At 32.6% G+C, this 21,378-nt stretch overlaps 4 protein-coding genes across 6 annotated transcripts; all 4 read left to right on the top strand.

The window, feature by feature from the left end:
- The first annotated feature begins 4,364 nt into the window (after window positions 1-4,364).
- On the top strand, window positions 4,365-7,402 carry LOC106754063. Its single transcript, XM_014636006.2, has 2 exons — window positions 4,365-4,799; window positions 5,721-7,402. The coding sequence occupies exons 1-2, from the start codon at window positions 4,685-4,687 to the stop codon at window positions 7,295-7,297; spliced, it is 1,692 nt and encodes a 563-aa protein (XP_014491492.1). The 5' UTR covers window positions 4,365-4,684; the 3' UTR covers window positions 7,298-7,402.
- A 740-nt stretch (window positions 7,403-8,142) lies between these two features.
- On the top strand, window positions 8,143-11,023 carry LOC106754079. Its single transcript, XM_014636027.2, has 6 exons — window positions 8,143-8,242; window positions 8,371-8,444; window positions 8,585-8,654; window positions 9,997-10,106; window positions 10,453-10,567; window positions 10,656-11,023. Exons 2-6 carry the CDS (start codon window positions 8,381-8,383, stop codon window positions 10,738-10,740), a joined length of 444 nt encoding a protein of 147 aa, XP_014491513.1. The 5' UTR covers window positions 8,143-8,242; window positions 8,371-8,380; the 3' UTR covers window positions 10,741-11,023.
- An 880-nt stretch (window positions 11,024-11,903) lies between these two features.
- On the top strand, window positions 11,904-16,664 carry LOC106754161 (inositol phosphorylceramide glucuronosyltransferase 1). Its single transcript, XM_014636147.2, has 10 exons — window positions 11,904-12,420; window positions 12,562-12,682; window positions 13,097-13,282; window positions 13,421-13,584; window positions 14,391-14,498; window positions 14,638-14,775; window positions 14,868-15,002; window positions 15,310-15,580; window positions 15,699-15,822; window positions 16,302-16,664. The coding sequence occupies exons 1-10, from the start codon at window positions 12,169-12,171 to the stop codon at window positions 16,441-16,443; spliced, it is 1,641 nt and encodes a 546-aa protein (XP_014491633.1). The 5' UTR covers window positions 11,904-12,168; the 3' UTR covers window positions 16,444-16,664.
- A 651-nt stretch (window positions 16,665-17,315) lies between these two features.
- LOC106754050 (F-box protein At5g03970) lies at window positions 17,316-19,566 on the top strand. 3 transcript variants are annotated; one of them, XM_014635990.2, is made up of 2 exons: window positions 17,316-17,486; window positions 17,993-19,566. In XM_014635990.2, the coding sequence occupies exon 2, from the start codon at window positions 18,030-18,032 to the stop codon at window positions 19,236-19,238; it is 1,209 nt and encodes a 402-aa protein (XP_014491476.1). In that variant the 5' UTR covers window positions 17,316-17,486; window positions 17,993-18,029; the 3' UTR covers window positions 19,239-19,566. The 3 variants fall into 3 exon arrangements, with proteins under 3 accessions (XP_014491476.1, XP_014491475.1, XP_014491473.1); XM_014635989.2 differs by having other exon boundaries at window positions 17,318-17,486; window positions 18,006-19,566; XM_014635987.2 differs by having other exon boundaries at window positions 17,323-17,486; window positions 18,009-19,566.
- The last annotated feature ends 1,812 nt before the right edge of the window (window positions 19,567-21,378 follow it).

The following is a 21,378-nucleotide window of genomic DNA, read 5'->3' on the forward strand; positions in this document are numbered from 1 at the left end:
GAGAGAGAAAATATCTCTGATGACAAAGGGTTTCTGATTTTTTTTTCAATTGGGACAACAGTAGGGATGACAGAGAAAATGTTGGAATGAGAGAGATGACAAAGAAAATGTTGGATTGAGAGAGATGAGAGAGAAAGGGTTGAGAGGAACGAGGGAGGTGAGTAAGGGTTTGGGAGTTTCTCTTTTTTTTTAGTTTTGAGAATGAAAATTATTTAAATATCCTTGACCTTAAAACTTGAATCCATGATAAATGAGGGTACTTTTGTCTACTATAATCCGGTACATATTGTTAAAACGTACCAATTGAAAAACAGGTGTACGCGTGTTAACAAACCCCTATAAATTATATTATTTTTAAAATTTAATTAAAGTTTTAGAGTGAGGTTAAAATTTAATTAGGTTTTAGACTGGGGCTAAACCCACTTTAACCCTGACCCTAAACCACTTGAGAGGGGGTTTTAGGAGTTGGGGTTTTTTTCTGGCCCCCTACTTGGAAGATTTATTAAAATAGGACTTTTTCAACAGTGGATTAGAATTGGCCCTAGGACTATGGGTTAGTTTGACACCTCTAATGGTGGTGAGTTATCTGTAGTAAAATAATCACACCTCCCCTTTAGTCTTGAGTTTAATTAATTTTGAACAAAGGGATAGGATAATTGAAATAAGGTAATCGTCTTTTCTTATCCTAGAAAACACTTATTTTAAAATAAATTAAGTTCCTTTAAATTTTCGATTTTATTTTATGAAACTAATAATTTTGGATTATTAATATTGTTATAGTTACGAGCATTTACAATATACTTTTGTAGGTTTAGTGTGTTTTTTAAACTACAAAATATTATAATTAATTTATCATAAAAGATGCCAGTGTCAGTTTCATGAGCATTCCACTTTTGAGATTTTTTGTAATTCCGTGTGACAACAAATCTTATGTTAACGTCATTGTCACCAAATATAATAATATATACGTATTCGTGTACATAATTCCTTAATTAGGTTGTGGAACTTCTTATCCAAAACATTCAAATGTTTAATACCTCGTAGTCGTATTGTTATCATTTTTTCGTTCTCGGAGTTAAGGAACATTTATGTAGGGTTGGATAAAATTAATTAAATTATACAAATATATAATTAACTGTAATATAATAAATTTAAAAAAATGAATTAATTAATATAATATTTAAACTGTATTGTTTTATAGTTTAATTTAAAAAATTAAACTTATATCAATTAACTAATAACTAAAGTAAACTTTGCACATAAACATATTTCAAAATGCGGTGATCAAAATATATATCTAACTTTGTATTCAAACATAATGACAATTCAAACATAGGCTTATCGCGAGTTTCGAAAAGCTGTAAATATATAATTACAAACTTTAATCTGTGGAAATGAAGAAGATACTATTTAAAATACTGTTTATTTAATATTTAAAATAATAAAATGACATATTTAAAGGTATTATTTTATATTTAAAATAATAAAACGGTATATTTAAAGATATCGTTTTATATTTAAAATAATAAAATAAATGTATTTGAAGAAGAATATCTATTTTATTTGTCCAATTTATTCACTGTCTTGATTGATGAATAGTTAAGATTATAAAAAGAAATTAATATGAAGCAGATAGTGTCTTGATCTTTATTAATATTATTAATATTCTAATAATTATTTAAGTTTATAACTTTTGGATACTTACAGTAAGTTTATAAAATGCATAACAATCAATCGATTTTATAAAATGCATAACAACCAATAGAGTATGAGAAAACAATTATTTATGTAGCTAATAACATGTTTAATCTTTCAATATAAAATTCAATTCAGTTATTAGTTATATAATATAAATTTAGTTTTTAAAAACTGAATTCTTAAATAATACAGTTTAAATATTATATTAAATAATTCAGTTTTTTAGTTTATTAAAAATAGGGGTTTGCTAACTTGCGTACGCCTGTTTTTCAGTTGGTACATTTTAGCAATGTGTACCGGATTTCAGTAGACAAAAATACCCTTATATCATGATTTCTAAGTTTCAAGGTTAAGGGTATTTTAATAATTTTCATTCTCAAAATAAAAAAAGAAACCCCTAATCCCTTATCCACCTGTCTCATTCCTCTCAAACTTTCTCTTTCATCTCTTTCACTCCAACATTTTCTCTATCATCCTTACTCTAGTCCTAATTGAAAAAAATAAAAAACAGTCTTATTTTAATAATTTTCATTCTCAAAATTAAAAAAAAAAACCCAAACCCTTACTCACCTCCTTCATTCCTTTCAACCCTTTCTCCTTCATCTCTCTCACTCAACATATTTCTCATCTCTGTACTAGCTCTAACTAAAAAACACTCATTATTAAATAAAATGGTTAGAGAAAAAATACTTACATAAATAAAAAAATTAAAGCACCTAATTTTTTCTTTATATAATTATAAATAAAATTTCAAGATTTAGAATTTTTATTGTTTGATTTTATAATTGAGAATTTTATTGTATTTTGATTTGTTTTTTTCTTTAGTAAAAGAAAACAAGTTAATGGATTTCTACCAAAAAAAATTAAATGGCCACAGAGCAATGTTAGGTAAGGAAGGATGCTCATAAGTCTTGGTGCAAGTTGTGCCTGTTGACGGTAATATATATAGTGAAGATAATGAAATTAAAGAGATTTTGAATGAACTTTTTTCGAAAGGTGAATATGAACTCTTTACAAAAGTAAATCGTTTATGTTTTTTTAGTTGGGGCTAGTGCAGAGATGATAGAGAGAGATGAAGGTGAAAGGGTTGAGAGGAATGAAGGAGGTGAGTAAGGGTTTGAGATTTTTTTTTGTTTTGAAAATGAAAATTATTAAAATAAGTCAAATGTTTCTGATTTTTTGGGGGTTTCTTTTTTTATTTTTTTAATTTTGAGAATGAAAATTATTAAAATACCCTTAAAACTTAGAATTCATGATATATAGGGATATTTTTGTCTACTGAAACCCGGTACACATCACTAAAATGTACCAACTGAAAAACAGACGCAAGTTAGCAAACCCCTTAAAAATATAATTAGCTAACAGTTTAGTAAAGTTTAATATCAAGGTTGATTAAAAAAATGCAGAGTTAAATGTAACATAATTGAAAATTTTGAATTAATTATTATACGTAAAAACGCATGTACATACACAAGATCTATATATCTATCTATTATCTCTCTCTCTATATTTAATTGTAAATTTTATTTTAGGGAGTTTGTTGTGTAGAAATTAAAGGAAAAATATTTCACTTCTTATAAAAAAATTAATAGAAATTGAAGGAAAAACATTAATAATTATTGAACTAAAAACATAATTAACAGTAAAAGGCTAAAAAAAACTTAAATACTAAAAAATAGAATTTAACCAGGAAATACAATATTCTATCACAAAATTATAAACAATTTTTCTCTTTAAAAAAAAAACATGTTATGAAGATAATGAAATTAGATGGCACAAACTTCTCAATGGGTATCAAATTTTACTACTTTATATTGAAAACTCCAACTGGATATAAAATATATTATAACAATATTTGTATTTTTTATAAATTATATTGGATTAATCCATCACAGATAATAGAAAATCAAAAAATAGAAAATAAACTTAAATTTTCCAAAAATATTTATACACATTTTTATTAGTAATATTTTTATTTAATTATACAAAATTAATAATCAGAAATGATATCACAAAGTAAATAGTTACTAGCTACTATAAAACACCCACTCTAATATAATAATACTCATACAATAAGCATACTTAATTATGGCATTTTCTTTAAACTTAATTAAATGTCCTATTCGACTGATATACAAGATCAAATGAGCTCCTTCATGTTAGTTGAATGAGACAACAACCTTAACTTTTGTGCTAAGGATGCTTATTTCATGACTCTTCATTCCTTTCAACGATGGTCCATTGAAATTGCAGGCAATAGAACATAAACTTGATCAAAGTAATTGAAATACATTAATGGTGAAAAGCAACTTGTTGTTTACGATCGTATGCTTTTTGTGAGGCGCAACGATGGGACAGGGACACGTATCCAAATTGACGCTGACATCCTCAATCGCTTCACAACTGTAACCCACAAATCGCATTTTTCTGTTTGTTGTTTTGTTTTTGCTTCGTCCACTTCATTTCCCTTTTTCTTTGTCGCGTCCATTATTATCCACTTCTGGTCCAAGGTCATAGGAATTTTTCACTAACGTAAACAACCAGTAAATAACTGGATTAAGAAAATAGTTAGCAAATATGTACTCTAATTCTTAAATTTAATATTCTTTCTCTTTTATAAAACTATGCCCAATTGAGAGAAGAATATTTTTGAGAAGTGAAATGCAACAAAATTGAATTTTTTTATATATTGGGTGGGTGGGTGGAAAGTTTATGTTAAACAAGAGAGAGATATAAATATGAAGATGATGAATCAGCAAGAATGCGTAGAAAGGTTATGCCAAGACAGAAGAGTGAAAGAAAATTGAAGGGCATGTTTTTTCTCTTTTGTTGCCACTGGTCAACGAAGATACAAAGGAGGGGAGAATAGTTCAATCATTTTCTTGTTTTCCATCAACAACAAATTAAAAATCATTCTCCTCTCTCTTCCAGCTTTTGGTTGTGGAGAGAGGACTCTAAAGAATAAACCACATTTTCTTTGCTGGTGATGGTGTCAGAGATGTTTAGCTGTGACTGTTTTGGGTGGAACAGTTTTCCTGAATCCTACCCTTCTGAGCCAGAGCCCTTCTCCCTGCCAGCACCTCTTCCACAGTGGCCACAAGGTGTGTGCTTTTTGTGTATCTTTAATGGCTGTTCTTGCTTTTTCTCAGAATCGGTTTACATCCAATAAACCTTATCTGTTGGATTATAACAGCTGCGTTTCTTTTGGCATATACAATATTGAAGCTGAAGCTTGGATATTACATTTTCAAACCTCAACTCAGTCACACAATTAATTTACCTTTTTAGGGTGGTGATATATGCTACACGAGGAACTAGACCATGTTCTTTTTTCCTCTGATGCTTTCAGCTATTCTTGTGTTGTTCCAAATTGATATCATGAATAATCCTTCTTGGTGTAGTAATTGTCTAGATGTTTTCATGAGCTAGAGCTCCTGATGAGCTTTTTAGCTCAGATTAAGGAAGAGATTCAAAATTATTTATGTCACTCTATTGTTTGAATAACATCTTGTCAAAGGTTTTTAAGAGAGAATCATATCTTTGATGATGAAATAATAATTAACTGTACTAAACTTCCTAACTTTGGGGTTAAACATGATTAGTTGCCTTATCATTAATTATTCCCTTAACACTGAAGGGAGTGCGGACAGAGTGTTTTTAATGTGATACTGACTTATGAACTAAGGGCGATGCACATATACTGATTTGATTGAACTAGTCGTCCAGATGATGACAATCGATGATTTGTTATGTTCTTTAAAGGGTGTATATTGATTTCAATAAATTTTATCTTATGATAATGATTTATTGAAATAATTTAATTTTCGGTAGTTGTTGGAAACACACTCTTAATATCTATTTTTCTGCAGCTTTTTCTTCTTGATGATTGTTTGTCTTTTATGTGGGCTAGAGAGATCTTGAAGAAGTTGAATTCTTGACATCAATAATTCTTAAATTATGTTGGCTCCTACTTGATTTTCTATTGTTGTGTCATCAAATGTTTGTGAATGCTATTGTATCAGGTGCTGGTTTTGCTGGAGGAAGGATAAGCCTCGGAAGCCTAGAAGTTTTGAAAATAAGGAAGTTTGAGAGGGTTTGGAGCAGCAAAAGCTCACATGGTAAATCTCAGGGTTTTGCATTTTACAAACCATTGGAGATTCCAGATGATTTTTTCTGCCTTGGTCACTATTGCCAGTCCAATGATCAGCCATTGAGAGGACATGTTCTTGTGGCTCGTGAAACATCTTCTGAACCCGAAGCTGAATCTCCAGCTCTTAAAAAACCAATTAACTACTCTTTGATATGGAGTGCTGATTCACCACATGATGGAAGTGGTTATTTTTGGTTGCCAAATCCTCCATTGGGATACAAAGCAATGGGCATAATGGTGACTAACAAACCAGATGAACCCGAAGTTGATAAAGTTAGATGCGTGCGAGCCGATCTGACAGAAACTTGTGAGACCTGTGATCTGTTACTATCTATGAACTCAAAGTTTCTGAAAAAATCATTCAAGGTTTGGAACACAAGGCCATGTGAAAGAGGGATGTGGAGTAGAGGTGTATCAGTTGGGACATTCTTCTGCAGCACCTATTCCGACAATAAACAAGTGAAAGAGATTGCTTGCTTGAAGAATCTTGACTCCACTTTACATGCCATGCCAAACATTGACCAAATTCATGCAATCATTAACCACTATGGCCCAACTGTGTACTTCCACCCCGATGAGATATACCTGCCATCATCAGTGCAATGGTTTTTCAAAAACGGAGCACTTGTGTATTCAAGAGGCAGTGAGAAGGGTAAAGCAATAGATAGCGAGGGATCAAACTTACCAAGTGGGGGAACAAATGATGGTGGTTTTTGGATAGATTTGCCTAGTGAAAGTGATGCTAGAAATAATGTAAAGAAGGGAGATATAGAGAGTGCAGAAGTGTATGTTCATGTAAAACCAGCTTTGGGAGGAACATTTACTGATATTGCTATGTGGGTATTTTGTCCCTTCAACGGACCTGGCATACTTCAAGTGGGGTTGGTGAAGATTGAGATGAAGAAGATTGGTGAACACGTGGGTGACTGGGAGCATTTCACCCTTCGTGTGAGCAACTTCACAGGAGAACTATGGTGTGTATTTTTTTCACAGCACAGTGGAGGAGAATGGGTGAATGCATTGAACTTGGAGTTTATAGAAGGAAATAAAGCAGTTGTTTATTCATCAAGGCATGGACATGCAAGTTTTGCTCATCCAGGGAGCTACCTTCAGGGAGCATCGAAACTTGGAATAGGAGCAAGGAATGAAGCAGGTAGAAGTAAACTTACATTGGATTCCAGCAAGAGATACAAGGTTGTTGCTGCTGAGTATCTTGGTGAGGGAGGTATTGAAGAACCAAGTTGGTTGCAGTATATGAGAGAATGGGGGCCTGCTATTGTGTATGAGTCACGTTCTGAAATAGACAAGTTGATAGATATGCTTCCTGGGTATGTTAGATTATCTGTGGTGAATTTGTTTGAATTGTTTCCTACTGAGCTTTATGGTGAAGAGGGGCCAATTGGTCCAAAGGGAAAGGCTAACTGGGAAGGAGATGAAAAGTGCTACTAGTGCACTCTCTTCATCCTCACTTTTTCTCTCTTTCTCGTTGACAATGATATTTTAACAACTCTTTTTTAACAATTTTTTGACAACATGATACGTGTCACAATTTTATTGGTCTGTTTGAATTTATTCTAAAAAAATATTTGAAACTGACCAATCCCAAACTGTCACGTATGCGTTGTCAAAAAATTATCAAAAAAGAGTTGTTAAAGAGACTTTTTCCTTCCGAGAACAACATTTTTTAAGTATGCTGTAAGATCGAATATATATTTTTAATTGAATCTTTGTTAATTTTCTTTTGTATATTAAAATTTTTTTTTTATATTTTTTGTTTTTGTATATTAAATTTTTCATCAATTAAATGGTGTGATCGTTAAATTTTCTAATTATATTACTTAATTGTTTTTATACGGTAAGGATGCAAATTTTATGGATAATATAAAATGGTCGAGGTAAATTCTTTTTTTTGAAAATATATTAGATAATAAAAATAGTTTCGACAATAATGATAATAAAAGTTTCTTCTTTATTATTAATAATGATAAAATCATAAAAACATTATCACTTTTTTTTTTCTTTCGTGAATTTTTTAATAAATAAAATGAAAAAAAATAGAAACCAAGATAAAAAAGTTAAACTAGAAAAATAATCAAATTAATTAAAAATATAAAAAAATTAAAACTTAAATAAAAATGTACAGGTTTACTTAAAACTTAATTAAATCTTTTCCAAAACAACAGTTTTAATAATTTTTTTATTTTTTTATAAAATAATAAGAAAATTTACAATTGTGATTGTAACCTAACATATAACACTAGTATTTATTGAACAAACAAAAACATAAATAGTTCAGTTCCGAAACCTGAACCAGCATTTCCTCTGTCCCTTGGCTAAATCCAAGACTCCCTCTTTCTCTCTGTTTCTACTTTCTCCATCCATTCTTCTATCTAGGTTTTCATTCAATGTCTATTCTACTATTTCTGACTAATTATCCTGTTTTGTTCGAGTTAAACTGCAAAGAAAGTTACTCTAATCTAATTCCTGAACTGTTTGTTTACCTTTTTCACTTTCTTTATCAGACGCGACACAATGGATTGGGCGTTCGTTCATAAAACATGGGATAAGTGGGCTTCTACCAACGTTGGGTATTCTGGTTAGCTAGATTTTGCTTTCAAGCCACATTCATATGCACGCATATATTCTTTTGTTATATCACCCTTTGGAAAATTATTTTTGTAAATGCTGTAATTTGGTGAAATTTATCTCATGTTCTGACCATCCTACTACTTCTAGGTCATCCGTTAAAAGCTGCTTTGCTAATCAATCATGACCCCACTGGACCATCTCGATTGTTATCTACCATGTAAGAAGGATTGTGTTTGATTCTTGTTATGATTTTTTTTTTATCTGGTGTGATTTTTCTTTATGATGGAAAAGTACATGGAATGAATAAACAATGCAAATCAGTTGCCTACCGTCTATGGTATAAATAATTGAAGCTCTTATCTTGCAGTTTGGATGAGTTTTTGTTCATATTGAACTTGTGCTAGTTATGAATCTACTATCTTGCCTGGAATTCCATGTTAATACCATTTTATGTTGATCATAAAAATTTTCATCGATACCAGTGTTCATTTAGCTCTTTTGGATGGAATACTGTATATTCTGGTTGTGCTCTGATAAGGGTAAACCTAAGATTTTGCCATTGTTATTGCTCCAAGAACCTGAACTACTTGGAACAATAAAACAAGGGCCACTGTTGTTGCTTGAAACGTACTTGAATGAATGCTTCATCGAGTACCCCAAACTAGCCTCATGAAGCACGGATACTCCTTGTACTTAAGGTGTCAAGAGTATCAAACACGTTTTCAAAATAGACTCCTCCTTGACACCTGTATGATGATGGACATTAAACAGTAGTTCTATTTTTTTGTTGCCTCAGACACTTGAGCTGATATCTCCATATGACTATTCTTGTCAAAGAGATCAACATTGTAAAAGTAATCAATTTTTAAACATTTAAAAAGCTCTCTCAGAATATAATATAAAATAAAGTGAATATCCTTTTTATTGTTCTCAGCACGGTTCATTATCATAAGGAAAGTGTAAAACTTAGAAAGTTATTTTGTCTTGAGAAGGTGATATACCTTTGCTGATAGATAATTAAGTTTCTTGTTTTTCAGATTATTCATTGAGAGACAAAGTGCTTCATTTTAAATCTTGATTAGCAATTACATCTTTTTTCATGTTTATATTTAGTTTCATTTGATTATATGTATATATGGATGTCCTAGTGTCAAATGTTTTAAATATAAACCATGTTGTAATGAATCAGTGCTTTGTAAGCCGAGCAGATTCTTCTTGTTGCTCCTTCCTCTTCAGTCCTTAGGATCAAATGTAATGTCCTGCCCAGTTAATATCACTGTATAGATTCAGCAAAGCTGCTACTGTTACATTATATTTTTTAATCCAAAAGCAAAAGTAGTTGTGACATTGTAAGTTGTTTTGTGTTTTTGTTTGAAAATCTCTTTTTAATTTTTAATACTGTATGTGGTTGAGGAGATTTAAGTATTTGTTTCTGAAAAATTTGTGTACATTGCCTCCTAAACTTCATGCTTGCTTTATATGGCACTTCTTTAGCTGGGATTTTCTTTTTTATTTCAAAAAATATTGGATTTCATAATTGAGCTATTTGGTGCTGGCAGTGCTGCACAAGAAGGAATAAAAGCTAATCCCATTGAATTGAGTAACTTTATGGACTTCATCAAACAAAATAAACTCCATACAGAGCTCTTCGTTATTGGATCCAATCAGTGTAAGCTCAAACTCAGCTGTATTTAGTTTGCCTTTATAATTAGTTGTGCACCTTTCTGTTTTTCAACTTCTTTTATGCCCTCTACCATAAGGACATATGGAATTTCTGAAACTGAAGACTACAACATATCCAAGTAATATGAGTTTAAGACTCTTAGAGATTTGGGCTAGGTACAATTCTTGGAGCATGATGGTCTCGATACTTGTTTTAGACTGTATACTGTTGAGGGATAATAAACTGTGTTCTACTGGTACATGTATAGTTATGAACTGTGTAACTTTATCTACTACCGTGGTGCATTGTAGTTTATCTTCTGATACTTTACTAAAGGAAATTTGAATGACAGACTTGGTCACAACAATTCATGAGAACTGGTTCAGTGCAAGGTGTATAAACACCTCAAAGCCCGCTGGTGAAGGTGTTATTGTTATACAAACAGCAGCATACATCTTGGTTGCTCTGTAAGAATATAATTCAAAATTCAGCATGTTTATCATGGACCATCAATGCACTATTCTGTCTGCGTATTCTCATCTTTCAGTTTCACAGGTATGAAGGTTCCATCGGTCCAGCATCTCGTGCTATGGCAGCTGCTGATCAGTTAACTTGGCAATTAGGGAGAAAAAATCTTTAAAATGGTCCTGCAGATCTGTAGCATCCACTAACCACAAGGCTAATCTTTTCTGTTTTCACTCCAATTTTTGCTCAGATGATTGCACCCATGTATCTTGGTGATGGAGCCATTGCCATTACAGAACCACATAGATGACAGTGTACGAGAGAGGTCTTAACCCTTGTTATGTATTATTGGTTCATCTCAACCATTAATGTTGAATTAAGAACAACGAATATTCATGTTTAATATAGGCATGAACAAAATTATTTTAAATATCAAATGATTGCTATAGTTGATTTCATGCTGGTTTTACAATCTTGCTTAAAAAATAATTTTGTTCACATGTCACACGAATCAAATTAAAATACCTGAAAACCATTTCTCACACAATGTATTCAAATAGAATTCTTATTTTTATAATTAATTCTGACAATAATGATTTATAAATATAAATAATTATTTTTAAGATCTATCTGAGTACACATTTCAGCTTATCCATCATATTCCATTGCTTATTTAAATAAGTTACAAACTAAATAATTTTTCATACAGTCATTTAATCAGAGACTATTATAATAGGTTAATGGATTGGCCCAATTGCTAAAATCAAATTATTAAGTAAACACATTTACAATAAACAAATCACTTCTAACTGATAATTAAGAAACTTCTAACTGAAAATTAACCTCATTGGATAAGCAAATTACTTAATCACAACTCAAAAATCCACTAGAAGTAGCAATTGTACTGTTATTTATCCAGAGATATTTCACTATTGGAATTAAGCTTTCGAAAACTTATGAAGGTTTTGCTGCATATTCCACTCTGGAAGACTAGAGCTGGAAATTTCTTGTCTGTAAAATGAATTTTTACTACTATTTTTCACAGGTAGGAATCAAAAGTAGGTTAGAGAATTTATAAGAGTTGACACTGCTTAACGGAAATAGACTTCTAAAAAAATGTAAATGAATAAATACATATAATAATCTATTTCTTTTTATAGTTTTCTTGGCTATATTTTCTTAGTTCTAAAGAAAATAAAAGGACTTAATTTTGAAAAACAAAAATTTTAAATCTTTTTATTTTCTCTTTAGTTTACTTTCCAATTTTTTTTTTCTCGTACCTCATATTAGAACAAAGGAAGGCTTAAAGAATAGAAAAAAAAAAGGCTTTTGAGAATTATTGTGATTTATTCTTGGTTTCCTCGAAAATGATAGAGTGGGAGGTAGCGTTATGCCGTGGAACTCACAGCAGCAGATTAGAAGTCGCTAGCACGCAGCCAGAGAAGACAGCCAGAGTTCTGGTCAGAGACGACGGAGAAAAGCAAAGCTGGAAAATTCAATTCAACTTTCAAATATTGTGAAACCCGCGACGATAAATTCAAGTCAGAGCCCCCCAGAAAAAAAAAAGAGAGAGAAGGTGTTGGCGAATCGGATTCGAGTTATAATGAAACCAAACAGTGTTACATGGTGGTTATGTTCGATCATTTGCATACTTTTAGTTTGTGTTCAATTTCAAGGGTGTGTGGGATCCAAGACCAAGAGAACGGATGAAGCTTACGTCACTCTTTTGTACGGAGACGAATTCTTGTTGGGTGTTCGAGTTCTGGGAAAATCAATACGTAACACTGGATCCAGCAAGGATATGGTCGTGTTGGTTTCCGATGGTGTCTCTGATTATGCCAAAAGCCTTCTCCGGGTAATCATCAGCATCATCTTCTTAATGGGTCTTCCACAAGATTTGAAATTTTCAACTTTATCTTTCTGCTGACACCTTACTTTTGCGAGGTTTGTAATTTTAACTGTTGATTTGGTGGATTTGTGTTTGAATTTCTTGAAGGCTGACGGGTGGATAGTGGAGTTGATTAGTTTACTGGCGAATCCTAATCGAGTGCGTCCAAAGAGATTTTGGGGTGTCTATACAAAGCTAAAAATATTTAACATGACTGACTACAAGAAAGGTAACATTTTTCTTTGGGCCTTTTATGTGTGCACTTAGTGTAAAAATAAGGAGGACTTATAATTCTCATATATGTTGCGAGTTTAATTTTCATGCACTCCCTGAATATAGACCTAACACTATCAATCAATGAAAAATGATCTCTAGTATGATTTTTAAAGTTGCTGTTCTAATTAAGTTCTTGCTTTTGAAATGAGAGCATGTGATATGCTCTTGCACTTAGTTAAATGCATCTTTTATTTTCAGTTGGTTGCTAGTTGCTTTTGAATCAATTGAAACTTAAAGAGACAACTTAGGGTTTTGGTTTTAAGCTCTCTCTCTCTCTCTCTCTCTCTCTCTCTCTCTCTCTTATAAAGGGTACAATGTGTGGCTTATTGGTGTTTATATGCTGAATGTTCTGAATGTGAATGTGCAGTTGTTTACCTTGACGCGGACACTATTGTGGTTAAAAATATTGACGATCTTTTCAAGTGTGTGAAATTCTGTGCAAATTTAAAGCATTCTGAGAGGTTGAACTCGGGAGTCATGGTGGTGGAGCCATCTCAAACTGTTTTTAATGACATGATAAGCAAAATAAAAACTACTGCATCTTACACTGGAGGTAAAATCAATTTCTGGGTAGTTTTTATATTCAATTACTTTGTTCTTTTGAAGTTTTCCTTTTTGTTTTAATTGCTATATTGCTATATATAATTTAAACTGGGTAGTTTTCTAACAATGGTTTTCAACCTTTTGATAGGCGATCAGGGTTTTCTCAATTCATATTTCTCTGGATTTCCCAATGCACATGTTTTTGAGCCGAATTTGAGTCCTGAGGTGTTGAATACCAGACCAGTTCCTGAAATGGAGCGACTATCCACGCTGTACAATGCTGATGTCGGTCTTTACATGCTTGCTAATAAGGTACTAGAATATAGTTAGAAAGGGGTAATGAGTAATTAGAGCCAGTGAGGCATGAGATATATATTCCCCATTTTAGCTTAATTATGCCGGATCTGCTCTTTTGAATTCAGTTGAGATGGAAGATATACCAGGTTTGGTTGCACAAATCAATGATTATACTGTCTGATAGAGTACTACACTTTCATGCCTGTCCGGATGTGATTTCTTTCATGTGCGCTGTCTTTTCAGCAGATAGTTTTTGTGATCATTGGAATAAATTATACCATTCAAGTGACCTCTATTAATGTTGACCAAGGATTTATTTAGTGATTCTATAGAATAAAAAATTCACTGTTGTCTATGTAGCAGTTTTACAGTTTTTTGGTTTTCCACTAGCACAAATTCTCATGCAAGCAATCAATGAAGTAATAACTAGTTGCTTGTAAACCAACGTAACAATCAGCTTATGTTAATCTAAGCTTATTAATGGATCGAGGACTCTATGTGTTGATTGGTTTGTCATCATCATCTTAGCATTTTCTTATTGTCTAATGTTTGAAGCTTGCTCTTTAGGCATGTGTGGTCTGTAGAAACTTTTGCTTGCAATCAATTCTGAAATGTTCTTCTCACTTATTTTTAAAACTGGTGACAGGCTTGTAAAAATGATTTCATTTAGAAATCAGTAGTTTCTTGTTAAGATTATTGCTTCATTAAGTCCTATTTTAGGACAATGTTCAATGACCCTCCCCCATAGCTTCGTCTAGTGAGGAGCTTTCATCTTTCAATCCTATTACCTAACATTTCAACTTTCATGCTGATCAATCCAGTGGATGGTAGACGAAAATGAACTCCGTGTGATTCACTATACATTGGGCCCCCTTAAGCCTTGGGACTGGTGGACATCTTGGCTTTTGAAACCTGTTGATGTGTGGCAGGTAATTTTGCAAGTTAATTATCATTTTTCGTTCTGATGTTGTATTATAAAAGATTTTCCCATTGTCATATTTATAAAGACCAGATTTGTTATATGAAAATTACTGACTTGTTTGTTCTAATCTTGGTGGTATGGTTTAGGATGTAAGAGAACAGCTTGAGGAATCACTTCCTGGAACTGGAGGGGGGCAAAATCCTAACGACAGATTTCTTGTGAAATTTCTCTTTTTGCTACCTCTATGTGCCTTACTTTTCTTATGCTATCGTTCATTTATGAAGGTAGGCTACAATGGATTGATATTCTTGTCCAATCTCTTAGCATTAAACTCGCTCAGCTTTATGTAAGTCTCATAAAATTGTATTTTCTGTAGAATCCAGGGCACTTAAGTTCATTTTGTAGAAGCTCAGTATGTGATCAAGTTAGACACCTTTATTATAAGATTAGATCAAACGGGCCACTTGCTTATACTAGTATTTCGACATCAACAACTAATTCAATCCATCAGGTTGGTTTTCTCTTCTGTCTTCTGGGTGGGGATTTGCATCTTGCCATTCAAGGACCTGTGAAATCATTTGATGAATGACAAACACTATGCCCTTCCTGTGGGGCTTCCTCCCAAATCCTTGGTACCAACTCCAACATTCTTTCCTGCACAGGAAACTATGTCTATATGACTGACTATCCATATCATCAAATGACCTGATCATGTTATGGCTTTGAATGAGAGGATGCTTATCCTCTAAGTTGAACTTAATGCTTAGATCTATATATGTTTTCAACATACTAAGATTTGTTTCTATGGTGTCTTGCAGCTCTTGAATGGCGCTCAGAACAAGGTTCCTGCTTATTTGGGTGGTGTTTCTGTCTGTGTTTGTTTTATGGTTGCAGTGGTGTCTCTGGGATTATCCCTCTTGATTGTTCCTCGGCAAGTGATGCCATGGACTGGATTGCTTTTGATGTATGAGTGGACGTACACAATTTTCTTTATACTATTTGGAGGTTATCTCCGTTTGATTTATCAGTGGGGAAAAATGGTGGGATCACGAGTAGCATCCTCCTTGTCAGATCATGATTCTGAAAAGCGTATGTTCTTCAACAGTGAAGCATCTTTTTGTGGTTCTGTTTCTCATTTAATTCTGATACTGAGATACTTTTTTCTGCTATAATATTTTTATGAACCTATATGCTCTCTTTATTACAGGTCATCAGCGACAGGTGTCATCTTGTGACGTTGATACATGGTACTATGGTTTAGGGATGGCTTTGTTAGCCATTGCAGCTCCATCATTGCCTTGTCTTTTCGGAATAACTGCCTTGTTTGCAAGGTAACTTGTTTTCCAAAACACTTCTAAAACGTTTTTTTCTTTTTCCTAAAACTCAGCTGTCACAGTGGCATGTCTTTGTTATTATTGACTCTTGTCCATTTTGAACTGAAGAGAAAATGAGAAAATTTTGAATTTTTTGTTTCAAAAAGTAAACTTTTCTCTTCAATCAGGCAAAAGGGAAACACCTTGTTAACTTATTTTATATCCCTTCATTTTTCTTTCATCCCCGAGACCATAAAATAGCTCCCAATTTGCTGTGTCTGCCTCTTCTTTCTCCCTGTCATTCTCTAATTCTTGTTAGAATCTTGTTTTGATCTTTTTCTTTGCATAATCACACATTACATTGGTAGCACCATCGTGGAAAATCAACGAAACATTCTAAAGTGTCTTCTCTATTTGAAGTGGATGTAGAATTAAAAGACCAGAAGTATTATGAAATATTTTCTTGAATTTACGTTTTACATATTTATTTTCAACAGGTTAGGTTTGATGGTTGTTGGTGGCATAGTTTTGGCTTCTTTCATGACATATGCTTCTGAACATCTTGCTATCCAATCATTTCTTAAAGGCTTTGATGAACGTGACATTGCTCGAAACAGCAACTCCTGTTTCCCATGTTGACTGTGACAGTAGGAAGTGGTGATTGATGTAAACTGTGGTCGATAGTCTATTCCCTTTTTCAGATTACATATGTAACCTTGTTTTTGTGAAAAATGTATGTAGGGAATTTTTGTCTATCTTCTAGCATTGTAATTGTATTTTGTCGAGGTTTTGTTGTAATATTATTGTTATTTTTGAGATGATGACCTTGTTCTATTGAAATCACACGTAATAGAATCTCAGCACACTTTTACGCGGTTAAATTTCATTTACCGAAACTTATTCATTGAGTTAACGTGGGTGTAATCTCTAACAAATAATTATATACTAATATATTTGTAGGGTACAATGTGCCTGTTAAACAAGGTTTTACCAGTGACTTTTGTCTCAAAATGTGCATGTTTTTAATTATAATTTATCTCTACTTTAAAGTTATTTTTCACTGAATATATGAAACTGATTTTTTCTCTGCAACATATATAGTAATTAAAACTATGAGGACACGTAATTAACACCAAATAACCAAGCTCTCTCACCCACAAGTCTATATCATGAATCCAACATAGTTTTGCTAACTCATACTTAAACTTTTAACAACAAATCATGTTCCTTGTTTTATTTCTAATCAAACAAGAGAAAAAAAGAAGTTCATACAAGTTAAAATAAATGTAAGAAGAGAAGAAAACATCATAGCACGAGTATATGAATTACATATACATGTTGGATTATGGTGGATTCGAAAGATATAATAAAACAAAAAGTTCATGGATCCTTATTTTACAACATATATATATATATAAAAGTTTCAGCCTATAGAGTGCAGTTAGTAATCATAGATGTGCAGGAAGCAAAAGCCTTTAATATCGAGAATTGGGTCCATTCTATTGTGTTGTGGAGGCAGATCCACAATTTAATCCAATCCATTAAGAGTGAAAGCCCAACCAATAGAAGCGTTTCTTGTGTGAAAAATTGTTCTTCGTTTGTTTTAGCTTCATCGATCAAAACAATCGACAAGGGCAAGCATGCACCGCAATCACTCTGCTCTGAAACCCCAATTTTCATGAGTGAGTGAATCCATTTCCGTTTCTTGTAAATTTCGGACAATCTTTTCATGCAATTATCCTGCTATTCAGTTTCTGTTTTAGATTTTATTTATTCACAGAAGGGATAATTTTGTTCAATTTTTTGACCAAATGCATGTGGGATTCATTAGTTCTTGTTGATTAGGAAATGGCCTCCTGCAAGTCGTGTTTGTAACTTCTTATCATCCTCAGGAAAGTAGAAGAACGAGTTGAATATCATAAATATCTTTCACTTTTAACTGAGAAAGTCACATTCAGGAAACAAAAACGATGTCAATTCATATAAAAATGACCTCAGGGTTTTCCTCTGATTTCTTGAGCCCTGAATGAAATGGGTTTAAATTTGACATCTGTGGCAAAATCTAGACCAGCGATGAACACGGTGTTATTTTATTTGATTTGTTTATCATTATATTATCAAGGGATGAACTAATGTATACCATTTTCTGTTAAGTATTACTCTTTGGCTGTTCTGAAAATGCTGTTAGTTTGTGCTTTTAGCAGGATATAGCTTGTTTGAGAAGAATGGAGAGGATAAAAAGAATTAATGTCAATGGCTCTGCACTTAACTGTGATGACATACTGCATGAGATCCTACTTCGAATACCGCCATCAACCATCACCAAATTAATTGTTGTATCAAAAATATGGCTGCGAGTAATATGCAGTTCTTCTTTTCGTCAAGGGTACACAAGACGATGGGGGCAAAGTTTCAGACTTGTGGGGTTTTTCGTATGCAATTTTTTATATCTTGGAAGACCTCGGGATGGGTACCGTCGCCCTCGTTGGGAGCCTGCCCTTCCGTTCTTGTCCACTTGTAGAGAGGGTGATGATTTGAAACATTCTGGAATCCTCAAAAGTCGTGGGTATTTCATTGATAGTTCAAAAGGCATAATTCTTTCTGGTTTCCATCCAAAGACATATTATGTGTACAACGCAGTCTCCAAGCAAAAGTATCAACTCCCAGAACCTCAGCAGTTCTATAAAGTTCTGTGCATGGCATTGATTGTGGAGGAATGCCTTGATGGTGACACATGCTACAAGGTGATCCGAGCAAGATGTGAGTGCAAGCTTAAGGAACGCAACACTGTCTCAATAGAGACTTACTCATCAAACACTGGAAAATGGAAGCAATCCACTCTGATGTGCTCAACATCTTTTGCATTGCGCCCGAGAACAGCAGCTATGGTGGTTGGAGGGGTTGTACACTGGTTTGCAATATGGGGAAAACTTGCCATTTATGATCCTCGTCTTGGAGACAGGTATATAGCATTGATTAGACTACCAACAGGTGTGTTAACACGTGAGCATGAGGAATCTGTTCTTGGGGAGTCATCGGATGGGGTTTTGCTGTATGGTCAGAGCAATAACATTGGTGTGGAGATATGGATGCTTGTGAAGGAACCAGAAGATAACAACTCATCCATTTACTGCAACTGTACTAGGGTGAAGTACAAGTGGGTCCTGAGGTGGAGATTAAATTTTAAGGTATTATGGAAGCAGATGCCATCTTTAAGCACACATTCTAAAGAAACCCAGCTACTGTCATTCCTTCCACATAATTCTACTTCTGTCTTCATAAGATCAGGGTGGAACATTTTGCTGTGTGATTTACAGACCAAAACGGTGGAAATTGTTAACTATCAGGGTCGAGGAGGTTCCATTTCTTGGGAATCTAGCAAAATAGTTCCTTACTTTCTACCATCTTGGCCACACGCACCCTGTGCCTCGTGACGACATGAAACAAGGGAACTTTAGGGGGCTTATTTACTTCTATTTTCATTTTATGTTCTTACTTTAAGTTTACAAAACTGTCGGCATAATTTCAATTTGTTTCCTGTTATGAAAGCTTTCTGCAGAAACTGTGAAAACAACGACAGTTTTGTAAATTAAACATGGAACAGAGAATGAAAAGAAGTAAACGGGTCTTAAGCTTTTAACATCTTTGATCGTTTTGAAGTGTAGCCATAGTAGGACCTTAACTTCTGTTATAGATTTGGTGGTGTACATGCCGTTAGGTTGGTGTTTTGTCAAACAATGAAAAATATTACCTTTTTGATCATTTTCTCTAGTCCTTCCCTGGAAGAAATGAATATAAATTTGTAGGAATGCTGCTGGTGCATATTCGGGATTTTCTGGAACTCTAGTATGAATACAAGTAAAACCCCTAATCCTTTTTGGGGTCCTCGGAGCTAAGTATGAAAGCAAGTTGTTTTGGATTTTTTTAATTAATTTTAGTTTTTAAAACTATTTTATAAAACAAAATTTAGTCTGAGTATTTTAAGATAATACTTTGTTTAAGAGGAAATTAGAGAAGTAAAGTATAAGGATATAAATGATAGTAAACAAATGAAGTAAAATAGAAAGCTTGTTTGTATGGACAAAAACGCAAGAGTGATAGTAAGTAATTTTATCTTTAGTTGGAGCAGTGAAAAGAATAGAAAAAAGGTTAAAATTACATAAAAATAATAGTTTGATACATACAAAAGTTTTACATGTCTTTTTTTTTTTAAAAAAAACATACAAAAAACTTATTTTTTTTATGATTATTTTATCTTTATAATATATATTAAATTAATGTAAATATATGTTATTTTACTATTATTTAAAATTACAATATATATAAGTTTTTGTTATGAGTAATAATACGGTGACATGATATGTGTTTAATAAATATTGTAAAGATAAAACAGTTATAAAAAAAAATAATTGTAACTGGAAAAGAATCATAAAAAAATGAATTTTTGTAAATATAAAATAAGAAAAAAAAAGAGAAAAAGGTAATGAAAGGACAATATTAAATGGATATAAAAGATTTATATTTTTTTTTATCATTTTATATAAATATAAGAAAGAATATGATTGAGCAGTAAAAGGTCTAGATGGGGAGCTATATAAGGTTTTTAAACGCTGTTTTTATGTATTTTTGTATATTGCTTTTGTCGTTAAAGATAACGGGACTCCTCAAATGTGTCGAAATATTACTAGTAACTCGAACTGAATAGCAGTACTGATAATGTTGTTTTTAAATGCTGTTTTTTTTAATGCTGTTTTATTTAACTCTTTTTTTTATCTCTATTATTCAAGTCAACGGCTGACCAAATTGCATAACAATCTACCATAATTAATGAGCTGGTGGAAGCTTTCAAACTCACAGCACTCGTATTATAATACCATGTTCTCGTTTGTTTTCAATTTATCTATTTTTTATGCAAGCATCTTTTTATGACAGTTTCAATTTTATTTTTTGATCATGTCCTCATCTATGCTTATTTTAAAACTTAACAATTTTATCATATAGGAGAAACAATGGTTAATGTCTATCATATTAGAAAGTTCAGACATTAATTACATTTCTTAATTCATGCTTATTTTATTAAAAGTAAACAAGTGAAAAAATATAAAAGGAATAGAACGGAAGAGGCCTAATTCTTTATAAGAATAACAAGAAATTGTTAGATGTAATAGATAGATAAATAGTTACCTCTAGATTATTACAAAATTGCATATATTCATCGATTACTCATTGCTTTTTTAACTCTTAATTTTCAGTTTGGCAAACTCGTTCATTTTTTTATCATAAAAAGTATAGTTAATAAATTTGCAAAATCTAAGCGAACATTAAAAAAGGATCTGGGCCCTTCCTTGTCTTATTGTTAAAAGAATGACTGTTACTTCCTACAACACCCTCGTCTGATTTCTTCCATCTCCATATCACTTCCGGAAATTATTTTCCAGAACACAATAAATAATTCCGGAAAGCAATCTTCCCCTTCTATTACGGAAATTATTTTCCGGAAAGCTTCTTGATGAGGGTGGATGAAAACTTTGATTGGGTGTAGGAAGCAATAGTCTAAAAGAATAAACAATTCAT

The sequence above is a fragment of the Vigna radiata genome, unplaced genomic scaffold, assembly GCF_000741045.1.
Source record: "Vigna radiata var. radiata cultivar VC1973A unplaced genomic scaffold, Vradiata_ver6 scaffold_83, whole genome shotgun sequence".
NCBI lineage: Eukaryota > Viridiplantae > Streptophyta > Magnoliopsida > Fabales > Fabaceae > Vigna > Vigna radiata.